This window comes from Nestor notabilis, unplaced genomic scaffold, assembly GCF_000696875.1.
Source record: "Nestor notabilis isolate BGI_N333 unplaced genomic scaffold, ASM69687v1 scaffold12028, whole genome shotgun sequence".
In the NCBI taxonomy this organism is placed as follows: domain Eukaryota; kingdom Metazoa; phylum Chordata; class Aves; order Psittaciformes; family Psittacidae; genus Nestor; species Nestor notabilis.
This window is the reverse complement of record NW_009938938.1, coordinates 1-12807: the sequence shown is the minus strand read 5'-3', so window position 1 is coordinate 12807 and position 12807 is coordinate 1. Positions and strand designations below refer to the sequence as shown.

The 12807-nt window shown below is 44.4% G+C and overlaps 1 protein-coding gene across 1 annotated transcript in view; it reads left to right on the top strand.

The window, feature by feature from the left end:
• LOC104409680 (unconventional myosin-Vb-like) overlaps nt 1-12649 on the top strand; it is a gene marked incomplete at both ends in the record, with an annotated part of 107367 nt that extends 94718 nt beyond the window's left edge. The window contains 5 exon segments of the mRNA XM_010019617.1: nt 3681-3920; nt 4387-4392; nt 4741-4835; nt 11960-12037; nt 12512-12649. Of these exon segments, the coding sequence (XP_010017919.1) occupies nt 3681-3920; nt 4387-4392; nt 4741-4835; nt 11960-12037; nt 12512-12649 (557 nt within the window).
• Between the last annotated feature and the right edge of the window lie 158 nt (nt 12650-12807).

Below are 12807 nucleotides of genomic sequence, written 5' to 3'. Positions count from 1 at the left end.
CCAAGCCCCTGTGTCCAACCTGGCCTTGAACACTGCCAGGGATGGGGCAGCCACAGCTTCTCTGGGCACCCTGGGCCAGCGTCTCAGCACCCTCACAGGGAAGAGCTTCTGCCTTAAGAGCTTATCTCAATCTAGTCTTCCCAGTTATTGCCCTACTCTACAATTTATCTTGTCCCCAAGTTCTAAATACTTACAGTTCTGCATCAGTTATTTTCTCCCTACAACATACAGAGTGACTGAAACCTAGTAGGCTCCTTGTGTGGCTTGTGTGCTCCTTCTCTAGCTGTACCCAAATACTGATCCTGACTGTTAGGCCAATTCTTAAGTCCTCTCATCCCCAGAAAACTGAGAGAAAACTCTGTATTTATGTTCTAGGACAGGCTCTGCAGGGGAATTTTTTTTTTTTTAAATATAGTTAAGGATGATGAGTCAGTTTTGGAGGGAGTTGGGGATGTTTCTTGGTCTTGTTTGGCACTTTGACCTGAGTCTTCACTGTTTCTGTTCACTTTTGGGTCCCATCCAAGATATTTTTGACATGTACAGCCCCTTGAGTGTGACAATATAAGGTGTAGGCGTTAGTGGATGTCCTTGAGGGCTTGGTTTTTGCAACCAGCACATGGTTTGCTACTTCATACATGTATACTGTCATCTAGCTTGTTTCTTTTTGTAACACTGCAAAGAAATATAAGACACTTGGTCTAACAGAGATATATTTACAGAAGGCATAAATTCTGAATGCTTTGCAATGGATAAATACAATTTTCAGTAGACGTTGTCCCAAAGTGTGCCCACCAAGTATTTGGTTAGCCATGATGCAGGGCTGGAGAGATGTGAAACGTCTCCCTGGTGGGAGATATGTCCCTGAATAACACCTATACAACAGAAAGTTCCCCAGGGAAAAAATGTGTTTTCTGGCTTGTTTTTTTCTTCAGGCTGGGAAAATAGGAGTCGGAATGAAAGCACCTTGCCCTGACTCTTTGTTCCTAGCAGGGGCACAATGCATAGCTGAAGACCTTCTCGCTCTTCGCGTAGCTGCAATGTTTGCTTCATCCTGTAGACTTGGAAGCTCATCATGAAATAAGCTTCTGGAGGACTTTATTTTCTTTTCCCATTGAGTACCAGAACTAGAAGAGAGGGAAAATTCCTGCCATGACAGTGCTAACCTCTGCTTTACACAGGCTCCTACTTCATCCTGCACTGCTATAAAAGCCCCTCCCTAAAGACTGGAGCTGTTCCCATCACTGTTAGTGCTTGGGTACCCCTTTCACATAATGCTCTACTTGTTGGGACAAGTGTGAGTGCAAGTTTGGGATATTCTGACTGTATAATTTGTCAAATAAATAGGAGTACTGGACTGTGCTGAAGAAACAGCACAAGTAAAATCTCCTTTTCCACATTCAAAGCATTTGATTGTGTCTTCTGTTCTGCCATCACTGATGCTGATGGAAGAAGGGTGTATGGGCAGGGGGCAGTGGATGTCTTGCCCATGTCTATAGATATTTTATTACTGCTCCATGAAATCCAGCAAGAAAGGAGTAGGGAATAAATTTAAATGTAAACTCTGAACAGAGCCCAGGGCATCAGCTCTTGGAGCAGGGTTGTTGGTTACTGCTTTCTTTCCTGATCTTCCTGGCTTCGCTTCTAACCCAAGCACAGCTTGATACAACCAGTCCCTGGAGTTAGCAGTGTGGCTGACCCATTTTAGAATAAAAAAGAGAAAGAAGAAGGGAAAGATGAGGAGGAGGAAGGGAAAGAAAAAGAAAAGCAGGGGGTTTACCCAGCAAATAACAAAAATCGTAGAAGCTATTTGTGTAGAAAAGCAGGTAATTGCTTTCATCTTACCCTTAACCTGTCTCTGGGCTTGATCAGAAAAGAGTGGAAAGTGAGTTGATGCTTTATCCACATAGCAAGAAGAGTTAAACTGAGTTTGGTATCAATTTCCCACCGCGTACACACTTTCCGCAGTCTTGTTTTAAAACACAGTTATAGAAAAGCCATTGTCTCATACACTTCCTCTGCTGAGCTGTGATTAATGTGGCTGTGGAGGAATTTCTAGATCTAAAGCATTTCTTTTTTTTTTTTTTTTTTTTTAATGTGTGTTTTCTTTTTTTAATGACAGATGGTATAAAGTACCTAAATATGCTCTGTTACTGATGATGTTGGTTCAGCTGAGAGTATGCTGGCTGTCCAGATGCCAGATCAGCTATTCTGTTCACACCTCTGCTGTGATAAGGCATGCTATTTATAATTTGTAAGGATTTATAATTGTAACACCCGTTTCCTATGGAAACGAGGTTTACACAGCTGTGCTAGCTACACATTGTATAAATTGTATAAATTGGTCCCATCCCCCTATCCCCAGCCATTTTTGGAGTCATTAGCTCGCCTCAGCCAAAGCTGATAATGAAGCAGATATCCCATAGATAAGAGAGATTGTGTGAGAAAGGTGTGGAAAGTGTCAAAAGGCCACAGAGAGAGAGAAGCACCTGGATCTAAGTGGGGAAGGAGCTTGTGCTATTGTAGACATAAGAGAATCCACATGGATGGAAATCTGTCCCTAGGAAACAGCCGACCCCAAATCAGTCGAACACCAGACTTTGTCTACAGGTGTCTTGGGTTTTGCTGTGTGGTAGCTGGATATGGATTCCATTGGGTTGTGGTGTGATCTAAGAGGTCTGGGTGCATGAGGGAGCAATTCTGGGTGCCACCCTGCAGCACTTGGTGTTGGAAGATCTGGTGCAAAGAGAAGGTGGGTTGTTGGGATTTGGGCTGTGAGCAGGACCCCGGCAGTCTGGCTCCCTCCCTGTCTATGACCCATAGCAAGGACTGCCCCATCCACAGGAGCAGAACTGCTCTTGACCCAGTTGGGATGCTCCCAGTGGGTTTTGGGTGTTGGCAAAGAGCTGCCAGAGGTGGTGGTATCACCTGCAAACAAAGCTTCATGGTGAGATACTGTAATAAAGGCTGTCTTAGCTGCTGGAGTTTTATTCTTCTGTCTTCTACTGTCATGTGAAAGCAAATAAGCCCTTCAGTTGTCTCTGCAAATACAGTGACGCTCGTTCATCATTATTCAGGAGAAGCTGCTGGCATCGAACTTGTACAGCATTGCCCCTGCCTGTCAAGTGCCAGCAGCTGACAAGACGTCAGGGTGAGAAATCCTCCAACTGCAAACACTGCACCGGGACAGGGAAATTACAAAGTGTGTGAGGAAAGAAGCTGTAGTGGGAATTCACGCAGCCCTAGCTCAGCTAACGGGATGTCTGTCATGATGAAGGGTCATGTAAATCAACATCTTCCAGCTTACCTAATGAATATGAAAGATGAGCTAAACGTTGTGGAGCTGGTCATTGTCTCTAGATTGAGAAGGAAAAGGGGTGGAGAAGAAACAATCGTGTTTGGCTTTTCTAATGGCTTGCTTTTGTGTTTAAAACCAATGTCAACAAATAAAAAGTCTCCCCTGTGTGACCCTGTAGTGCTCTTATTAAATAGCAAGAGGCTGCTGGTTACAGCAAAAATCTGAACCACACGTGGCTGGCCTGGCAGCAAAAAACAGATCCTGGCATGAACTGATCGTTCAGCTGTGATCATCGGTAACTGAGTTACCTTAGAGGTATCTCAGAAAAGGATGAGGCACTGCAAGACAGTTTATCTAAACTGGTTAATGGTGTGGTATTTTCCAGAGGCAAGAGCTGGAGTCGGAGAACAAGAAGCTGAAGAATGAACTTAATGAGCTGAGGAAAGCTATTGCAGACCAAGCAACCCAAAGCAACTCATCCAACGATATTCAGGACAGTTATAACCTGTTATTGAACCAGCTGAAACTGGCCAATGAGGAGTTGGAAGTGAGGAAGGAAGAGGTGCTCATCCTGAGGACACAGATTATGAAGGCAGCACAGCAAAAGGAGACGGGGAAAAACATGGTAATGGAGAGGGTAATGGGTTTTCTTTTCCTTTTCCTATTCTGTTGCAGGAAATTCTCTGACTGCCTGAGCAATGCCATTTCTGCTTTGGTGTAGGCTTTAGGTGGCAGGATGGTGCTGAGAGGTTGTAGTAGGTTCTGCAGGGTTGTAGGATGTTCTGCCTATGGATAAGATACAGTCCATGACTTCTTTTCAGACAGCCCACAAGGATATGTCCCATAGTGGTCTGTACTGCTGTAAGGTGCTTGACCCCATACCCGAGGAGGTCTGGCGAGCCCACACCAAGGAAGAGCTTCTCCAACCCTGCACCAAGGTGTGGTGGTCTGAGGTGCTTCTGGTGACGTTTTGTGACAACTGGCTTATTCTGCAAGGAAATGGGATGGGGAAAAAGAGCTTCTGGACCAGATTCTGCTCACGGGATGTGGTGCAGCTGTGATGTGTTTCTGCTGGTGTGTAGGAAACAAAGGAGCCTGTCTCATCAGTCATTTGAAGACTTTTTGTTCAGAGCCTGTTCCGATGGAAGAGTACATTTTTGGAACACCCTCACTTGGGCTTTTTAATTCACTGCCTTGGTATTCCTTGAGGTTTTGCTATGTTTTGTATTTCAGTCCACACCACCCCTCTTATCTCCCTCCCAGGTTCACTGCATCCTGTTTCCATCTCCTAATCTCTGCTGCTGTCTGTTTGCATGTATGTGAATTCATAGAAACTTTCTAGTCTGATGGAGGCCCTAGGGAAGTTTCAGTATTGGGAACTTTGCAATACATGAAGAGATGTGCAGGATGTCATGCTGCTGTGTTTTGCATGTTGAATTTAGGAGAGCATCACCAGCGATGCCAGATGGCCGAACAGTGATAAGCACATTGATCAGGAGGACATGATTGAAGCCTACCAGGGGATGTGTGAGACGAACCGGTAAGTGTGGACCACTTTGCAGCAGCAGGAGGGGCTGACCAAACGACCAAAATATGAGAGGTGGGATCCAGACCAAAATTAACACTGTGTTTTAGGGAGTTATGAGCTTCTGGATTGTGTTCTGCATCTTGGGTCAAGGATGGGGCATAAAGGACTGGACACACACGTCTTGTAATCGGTGAGGAGCCCAAGTCATTGAGGCAGCGTATCCCCAAAGGAAGAGAGATACTGGTCAGGCAGAAAAGCCAACATGGAAGTGAGCAGAACTGGGTTTTGAGTTTTCTTCCAGTACATAAATAGCAGAAGACTAGGTTTTGGGGTATATTAAAGAGTTACTTCATAGAATCACAGGTTCACAGACTGATTTGGGTTGGAAGGGACCTTAAAGCTCATCCAGTCCCAACCCCTGCCACAGGCAGGGACACCTTCCACTAGAACAGGTTGCTCCAAGCCCCTGTGTCCAACCTGGCCTTGAACACTGCCAGGGATGGGGCAGCCACAGCTTCTCTGGGCACCCTGTGCCAGCGCCTCAGCACCCTCCCAGGGAAGAGCTTCTGCCTCAGAGCTCATCTCAGTCTCCCCTCTGGCAGGTTCAAGCCATTGCCCTTGTCCTGTCCCTCCATCCCTTGTCCAAAGCCCCTCTCCAGGTTTCCTGGAGCCCCTTTAGGCACTGGAGCTGCTCTAAGGTGTCCCCTTCAGGAGCCTTCTCTTCTCCAGCTGCCCCAGCCCAGCTCTCTCAGCCTGGCTCCAGAGCAGAGCTGCTCCAGCCCTCGCAGCAGCTCCGGGGCCTCCTCTGGCCTCGCTCCAGCAGCTCCACATCCCTCTTGTGCTGTTCCCCAGAGCTGGACCAGGGCTGCAGGGGGGGTCTCCCCAGAGCACAGCAGAGGGGCAGGATCCCCTCCCTGACCTGCTGCTCACGCTCTTGGGTGTGCGGCCCTTCAAGCTCATACTGGGCTTGGAAGACAGCACGCTTCCCCTCTTGTTTTCCAGAGGCAAATGATGTCTTTAAATAATCTTAAAGATGATCTTTAAGGTCCCTTCAAACCCAAACCCTTCTGTAATTCTATGAAAAGCCTGCAATGGTGAACTGAGGTAATGAACGTATGCTGTGTTCTCTGGTAACACCCACGTTATTGATTTGCTTGAATCTAAACTGAGAGTTGGGAGCTTTTGTTTGATTACAGGTTTTAACCATAGCAAGGGTTATTATTGTGAACATGTGTCTATCCTTTCAGTAACCGTGGGCCTATATTGCAAAGCATTCAGGGAGTCCTTGCAGCTATTCAGGACAGCAAACAAAAAAGTACTGTCTTGCAAGACGACAAAATTACATGGATTGGAAAGCAAGATAATATATAAAGTAAATTTATTTTACTGCAAGGAACTTGAATGTTCATCATCTTTTCTCTTTGCAAATACAGGTGTTTGAGGCTTTTTTTCCTAAATAATTTGCATTCAGCAATTTAGTCAGAAGACCAAACCATTGCAAGTCAAATGAGTGGCTTTTAATAACACAGTACACTGTGCCATTTTGTAAACTGGTTGCAGAAGTTTGTTAGCATTGCAGGCTAGGAAATCCTGGACTTAATTAGGATTTTATTCATACCTGTATGAATATGAGCAAAGGCACACCATCTCTGAAGTAATGTGAAAAATTGTGAAGAGTTGCTTAATGCTTTCAGGACTGGATGGCCAAAGCAGTGCAGTGGGAAATCCATGTGCCTCGCTTCACGTGCAAAAAATCAATGTATATTAAGCTGTATGTACATTGTAGGGGCAGCACAAGGGGGAATGGCCTTAACCTGGCAGAAGGCAAATTGAGATGAGCTCTGAGGCAGAAGCTTTTCCCTGTGAGGGTGCTGAGGTGCTGGCACAGGGTGCCCAGAGAAGCTGTGGCTGCCCCATCCCTGGCAGTGTTCAAGGCCAGGTTGGACACAGGGGCTTGGAGCAACCTGCTCTAGTGGAAGGTGTCCCTGCCCGTGGCAGGGGTTGGAGCTGGAGGAGCTTTAAGGTCCCTTCCAACCCAAACCATTCCATGAGTAAGATTTTATATAGCTGTGCAGTCAATTTTGGTTATAGTGTCTGTGCTGTATGTCCCTTAAAATTCATTCAACAGCATGGGCTGGATTTACTGAATTCGCATCTATTTTACTACTGTGAAAGTCCTGGGAGAACCTGTGGAGATGTAGTGTATGAGTACAGAGATGGGCTTGCTGCATTGCATTTAAACATACCTTGAAACCCTGATGGCTGGAGTAAGGCTCTGCCCACACTAGTTCTGCCACCTTTCACTTTGGGCTGGGGGCCTGCAGGAGTGGGGATTGTTGGGGTCCAGGACTCTTGTGACAAGGGTTTCTCACCTAGGCATCAGGACCAGGGTTTGGGGTTTTTTTCCCAGTTTGTTGCCACTGCACATTAATTTTCCTGAAGTGAAGTTCCTGATGAAATTTCTGCACCTCCTGCAGCAAAAGTGATGAGGTTGATTTAAACATCACCTGTTTGTCAGTAAATCAATGGGGCTTGGTGTGTTTCTACTGCAAGGTATGTTTTTTAGTCACTTAATGTATTCTGTGGATTTTCTCTTGATTTCCTTCCAACTTTCTCCTGGAGATGTAGGCTCTGGTATGGGATGTGAAATCCCATTCTGAGGCACAGCTTTCATTACTCCCTAAACTGAATTTTCCAGTATGCCATGTGTAGGGATGGTTAGTTTGTGTTCAGGTGTTGGTGAAGGAGTTTGAGCCAAAGTAAGAGTTGCTGCTTTTGTAGAGCATGTGCCTGACCAGGCTGTATCAGTGCCCCCCAGCAGTCATCGATATTTGGCCATTCTGGAGTACGTGTTGTCTGCTTTCACTCAGCCTGCCAGGAGACTTTGGTCCTTGGAACTAGATGGTCTCTAAGGCCCCTTCCAACACAAACCGTTGTATGAATCTATGATTCTTTGGCTGCTCTGGTATCCAGACTTAACTTCTGCAGGGAGGATTGAATCAAGCATGTAAATCATCAGAAATGCTGCAATGATCTAATTTTCCACAAGAGCACAAATCTCTTTCCTTGCAATTGCACAGGTGAGATGCAATTTAAGAAGTTCATGTGATCAGGCCTTGGTGATTTTTTGGCCTCTTAAGATTGGGGAGGGGAAGTCTTCTGTCTCCAGGCTCAGTTTCTTATTATCTCTCTTGTCTAGCTCTCATATGAAGGTTGTCTGGAGCTTGGCTCATGTAACAGAGTAGCAGTAGCTTGTGTGTATCACCCTGATTTCTGCAGTGATTTATCCGGTGGCTGATTAATCACCACCAGCTTTCCAGTTATATGGTTCCCTGTGCATTTGTTTGTATATCAAGTTGATTTTTAAACTGTAGGCTGGAGTCAATGGCAATAAGATAGATGAAAACAAAAGCTCTGGGAGCGTGGATTATTGTGTTCATGGATATAAATTATATCTCTTCCAGCACAAATTCACATTCGTACTCTAGACTCAAGTGTGTCAGCATGAGAAATAAAACTGTTTTCTCTTTCTAATCTTGATCAGTAGATATTTTAATGGAAAGTTTTCCTGCTGGGATTGCAATTCTCAAGTGGGACTAATAAGCAAGAGCCACTTTTTCTCCCACCTGCGCTGCAAGAAGCGTTTCTGTTTCTCTTTACCCCAATCCCTCTCATTTTGAGGGCAGTTTCTAACTGACGTGGATGCTCTTCCACTGATCCAGTCTGACTGATGTGGTAAAGCCATGGTCCACTCCTAACTTGAAGTCATCATGTCTTAGCTATTTAGCCTGGGGATGGAGCATGGCTTTACCTTGGTAGGAGATAGACCGTTTATTCACTCTGTGACTATATAATCCAGGAGTTTTAAGTACTTCAGGAGGAAAACAGGAAAAATTGCCAGGTGCCGCTAACCCTGCCCATGCAGCAGTTCCTTCTCCATGCTGCTCTCAGGGGAAAGCTGTTCGATGCCAGGTCAAGGGGAGGTTTGAGTTAAAAACAGCCCCTTATAAATGCGGTGAGCTCAGCATTTTTTATTTTTTTACCTCTTTTTTTTTTCCCCTGACTTTAAACTGCTAAAGGGTAAAGCGTCAAGTTAGTTTCCAGCTAATTTTCTGCTTCAGTAACAAATGTAAAGCTAAGTAGGCTTTTTGTTCTCTGTTTCAGTTCTTGAGATCTTTCTTTCAAGCCTGTTTTGATCTTGGTGGAAAGTTAGAGCCAACAAAAGACCAGGTGATGATGTTAGAGATAATAACCTGGCAGCTCAAAGCAGATGAGGCTTAGTCTTTGAAATTAACTTCTATGACAACTTCCAAGTGATTTCTGCAGAGTATATGGTTTTTTTGTTTCTTCTGGGTAACTCCCACCTGCGGCTGCAGTGCAAAGTCAAGGGCTTCACGTGGAGGATGCTTTTGCAGCTGGAAGAGGCTATCCCATGGGAAAGGGTTCATATCTCTGCTTACCACTCTCCAACGTGTCTCTTTTTATCACTGCTTCCCCCCACTCTGTCCTGTATCTAATTTGTGATGTGCATTAGCTTTCCACTTAATTAAAAAAAAAAAAAAAGCACATCTGTGTTTGGAAATGAAATATCCTTTCTTCTTTATTAAGAGATGATAATGATCTGAAGATGATAAAATAACATCTCTGGGGTTGGGTGTATGTGCACCTCCTTTAAGCCTTGCTTAAGCTTGCACAAGGCTACATGGAGGAGGAGAGGGAGGTGATTGGGCAGGAATTTGTCTCCCTTCATGAAGGCAGTTTGCCAACTGCAGGTCACCAGCTGCACTCTCAGGCCCGAACCTACGAGATAAGGAGATAAAAGAGAAATGAGGCTTTGTAAATCATGTCCTTTCAACTCCTTTCAGCCTGATTTCTGAAAAGGATGGATTTACCCAGCGTTTTACAAAATTATTTTAGCATATACAGATTACTCTAATTAGCTTGAAAGGAGCCCTGTTGACTTTTAATGTATTGGTCAGTATGACCTTCTGGGGAAGGGGATCTCAATGATTTCTGAGTCAGTGCTGTGTTGATGGACATGGACTGAATGCTGATTTCCCAAGGCAGTTTTATCTTAGTCTAATGGCACCCCATCGAGCTGCTTTCCTCATTTACCACAACAAAGATGATTAAAAGAAGCAGGAGAGCTATTTTCCTCCTGATCGAGGAAGATGCATCTCTTAAAAACGCTGCTTATTGTGTGAGATTTCCCATATTACTGACATGAATAAATAGTGAGGATCCTTCCTGGGCTTTTTCTTGGGTTTCAGTGCCAAAGCACATGTTCTGTTAAGATTATCTGAACACAACAAAATCCTTACTAACATGTAAGTCCAAATCAGACCAATAAACCTTCCTGTATCAATCAGCCAATGGACCCTTTTGGAAACCTGCTATGTATGGGGTGAAAAGTAGATTTCAATTTAAATTCATGATGAATTTTCCAAATGTTAATGCTTGAAATATTTGCTAGTTTTGAGAAATGCCATGCTAATACACCAGAATAGAAGGGATGTACAAGCTGTCTGCAGTGGTGAGACACCTCTTGAGTCCTTTCGTGGCGGTGCTCCAGCACCATGTTTCTCACTGCTTTCCTGTTGTGAAAATCTGCTGTGTAGAAAGTTTTGTGTTGTTCTTTTCCACTTAAATATGCAGAGCTTTGTTTGACAGAGAATGGCATCTGCTACACCTCTTTTCAAAACAGGAGATGCATGTTGACTTGGTTCTTTTGTTCTTGGTCTGAAAGCTTAATGCTACATTAAATAATTTCTTTTTTTTGGTTGTCATCTCTTTTCTTTATTATTTCCAGAAAGAAAAACTGTTTCTGAATCGACATCAAAGCCAAGTAAAATCTGACTGTAGCAAGTGTTCCTGGTCAGGTTGACCAGCTTACATCACTCATTTGTCGTGTGTTCAACACCTCATTAAAAAAGATGAATGAGTTTCCTGCCTTTTAGAACTTAAAAAAAAAAACCAAAAACCAAACAAACAAAAAAACCCACAACAAAACTCAACAAAACCTCAACTGTTAAGAAGAAATTTTTAGTATTAAAGTGAGATGAAACATGAGGCATTTTTCTGCCTGGGTGGATATAGGAGAGATTTGATCTAAAGATCCTTGTATCTAAGGTATAAGGAAACAAACATCCAAAGGGTGTTTGGACCTGAGGTTGCTCTGATAGTTTTGACTTGATGATTGATGCTGCTGAAGTAGAAGGAACAGAATTTATTTAGTAGGAAGACCAGTGCAGGTATTATTTAGACCAGTGCAAGTTGCTGCAGAAGGAAGGAAATTGAGAAACTCATCTTTAATATGTCTTATTAGTGAGATGTGCCAGAGGATAGAAGGTCTGGAAGAGGAGTAAGCTGTTCCAAGTGATCAGTATGCAGTAAAATATGGGGTTGGGCTGTATTTGCAGTGTGGGTTGGAATCGCTTGCAGGCTGATCCTGCTTTAATTTTTGGGCAGGGAGAAGCAAGGAAGCCTGTTGGGAGCTGCTGAGGTTCATTCTGTGCCTTTCATTTCACCCTGTCTGTGTTTGGGCAGCAATTCCTTACCCCTTGTGCTGACTTCTGCTCTCTCATTTATCCCTCACAGTCCTTGTATCCTCCTCCCTGGTTTTAAAGCATAAGGTTTTCACAAGGATTTGAGCTAGCTGGTGTGATGTGGGCTTCCCAGATTTTCTTTGCAGTCATATGGGAAACAGTTTAGCTATACAGAAAGAAAAACTCAGGCTCTGACCTCCAGGAGTTGGGCTTTTTGTTAAAAACATTAACATCTCGGGAATGATGAGATGCTAGGAGGCTGAACTGGGTGATCTGTAATGATCCCTTCCAACCCAAACAATGTTGGGTTCCTATGTTAACTGTAGTGGGTCAGGAATGAAGGGAATGCAGAAGGACATGTTTTATAGCTGGGGAGGAAGGAGAAGCTCCCCTAGCCAGGGGTGTCTTATGGGGCACAGCCAGGGCATGGTTCTCCTTCAGCAGGGTGGAAAAGGAAATACAGTGTAATGAAAGTGTGCTTTAAAAACAAAACTAAATTAATAAGGGTTCTGCACCTTTTCCCCTTCTGTTGCAATTGACCTTTTGTCTTTCTTTGTCCTCTTGTTTCCTTTCTCTGTCCTTTATTTCTAGCATGACTGAGGACTGGGGGTATCTCAATGAAGATGGAGAGCTCGGCTTGGCTTATCAAGGTTTAAAGCAAGTTGCCAGGTCAAACACTTTTTCTTTTCCCCACTGGTGCTTCTCCCCTCTCCCCCTTTCACTTGCCCTTTTGTTTCTTTCCCTTCCTCTGCTGTTGTCCTGTTGTCCTCTGTAGGAAACTGTTGTCCTTCCTGGCAGCAGCCAGAGGTAGGAATCTGGAGGAACTGAGACCCTCCTCTTATTTTCAGAGGAGCTGGGCATTGCTGCTGGTGGCTGTTGCCATTAATGCCTGAGTTGTGATTCAGTGAGAATTACATTATATTAACGGGAAATAGTGTGATAAAGGTGTTGGGAAGCTGTAATATCCAGGATGCAAAAAAAACCCCAACCCCGTTTTAGAGGGGCTAATTGCACTAAGACATAACATCTCCCTAATGTGCTTTCTCCCCCTTCTGGACATGTCAGAAGTGGAGTCCCCATGCTTGTATTGCAATGCTGTCTGCTTTGCATGATTGTGTGCTCCCATCTGTGCATTGCCTGTAGGTATAAGGAGGAAGGTGGGCACCCAGTGCCATGCTTCCACTGCTTTACCCATGTCTGGGTCTGGTGGGCAAATATCCAGCGGGATACATGGGGGCAGTACCTGCAAATTCCGTATCTCCTGGGGATGCTGGTGGCTCTGTAATGATCTCTCATCTCTGAGTTAATGAACGTTTAGAAACACAGCTAGGCAGGAGGACTCCTGGATTCAACCTGGTGCTTGGAAGAGCTGATAATTAAGTGTTAATCAATCTGTGCTCTCCTACATGGTGATTATGAGGCTCATATATATATATATA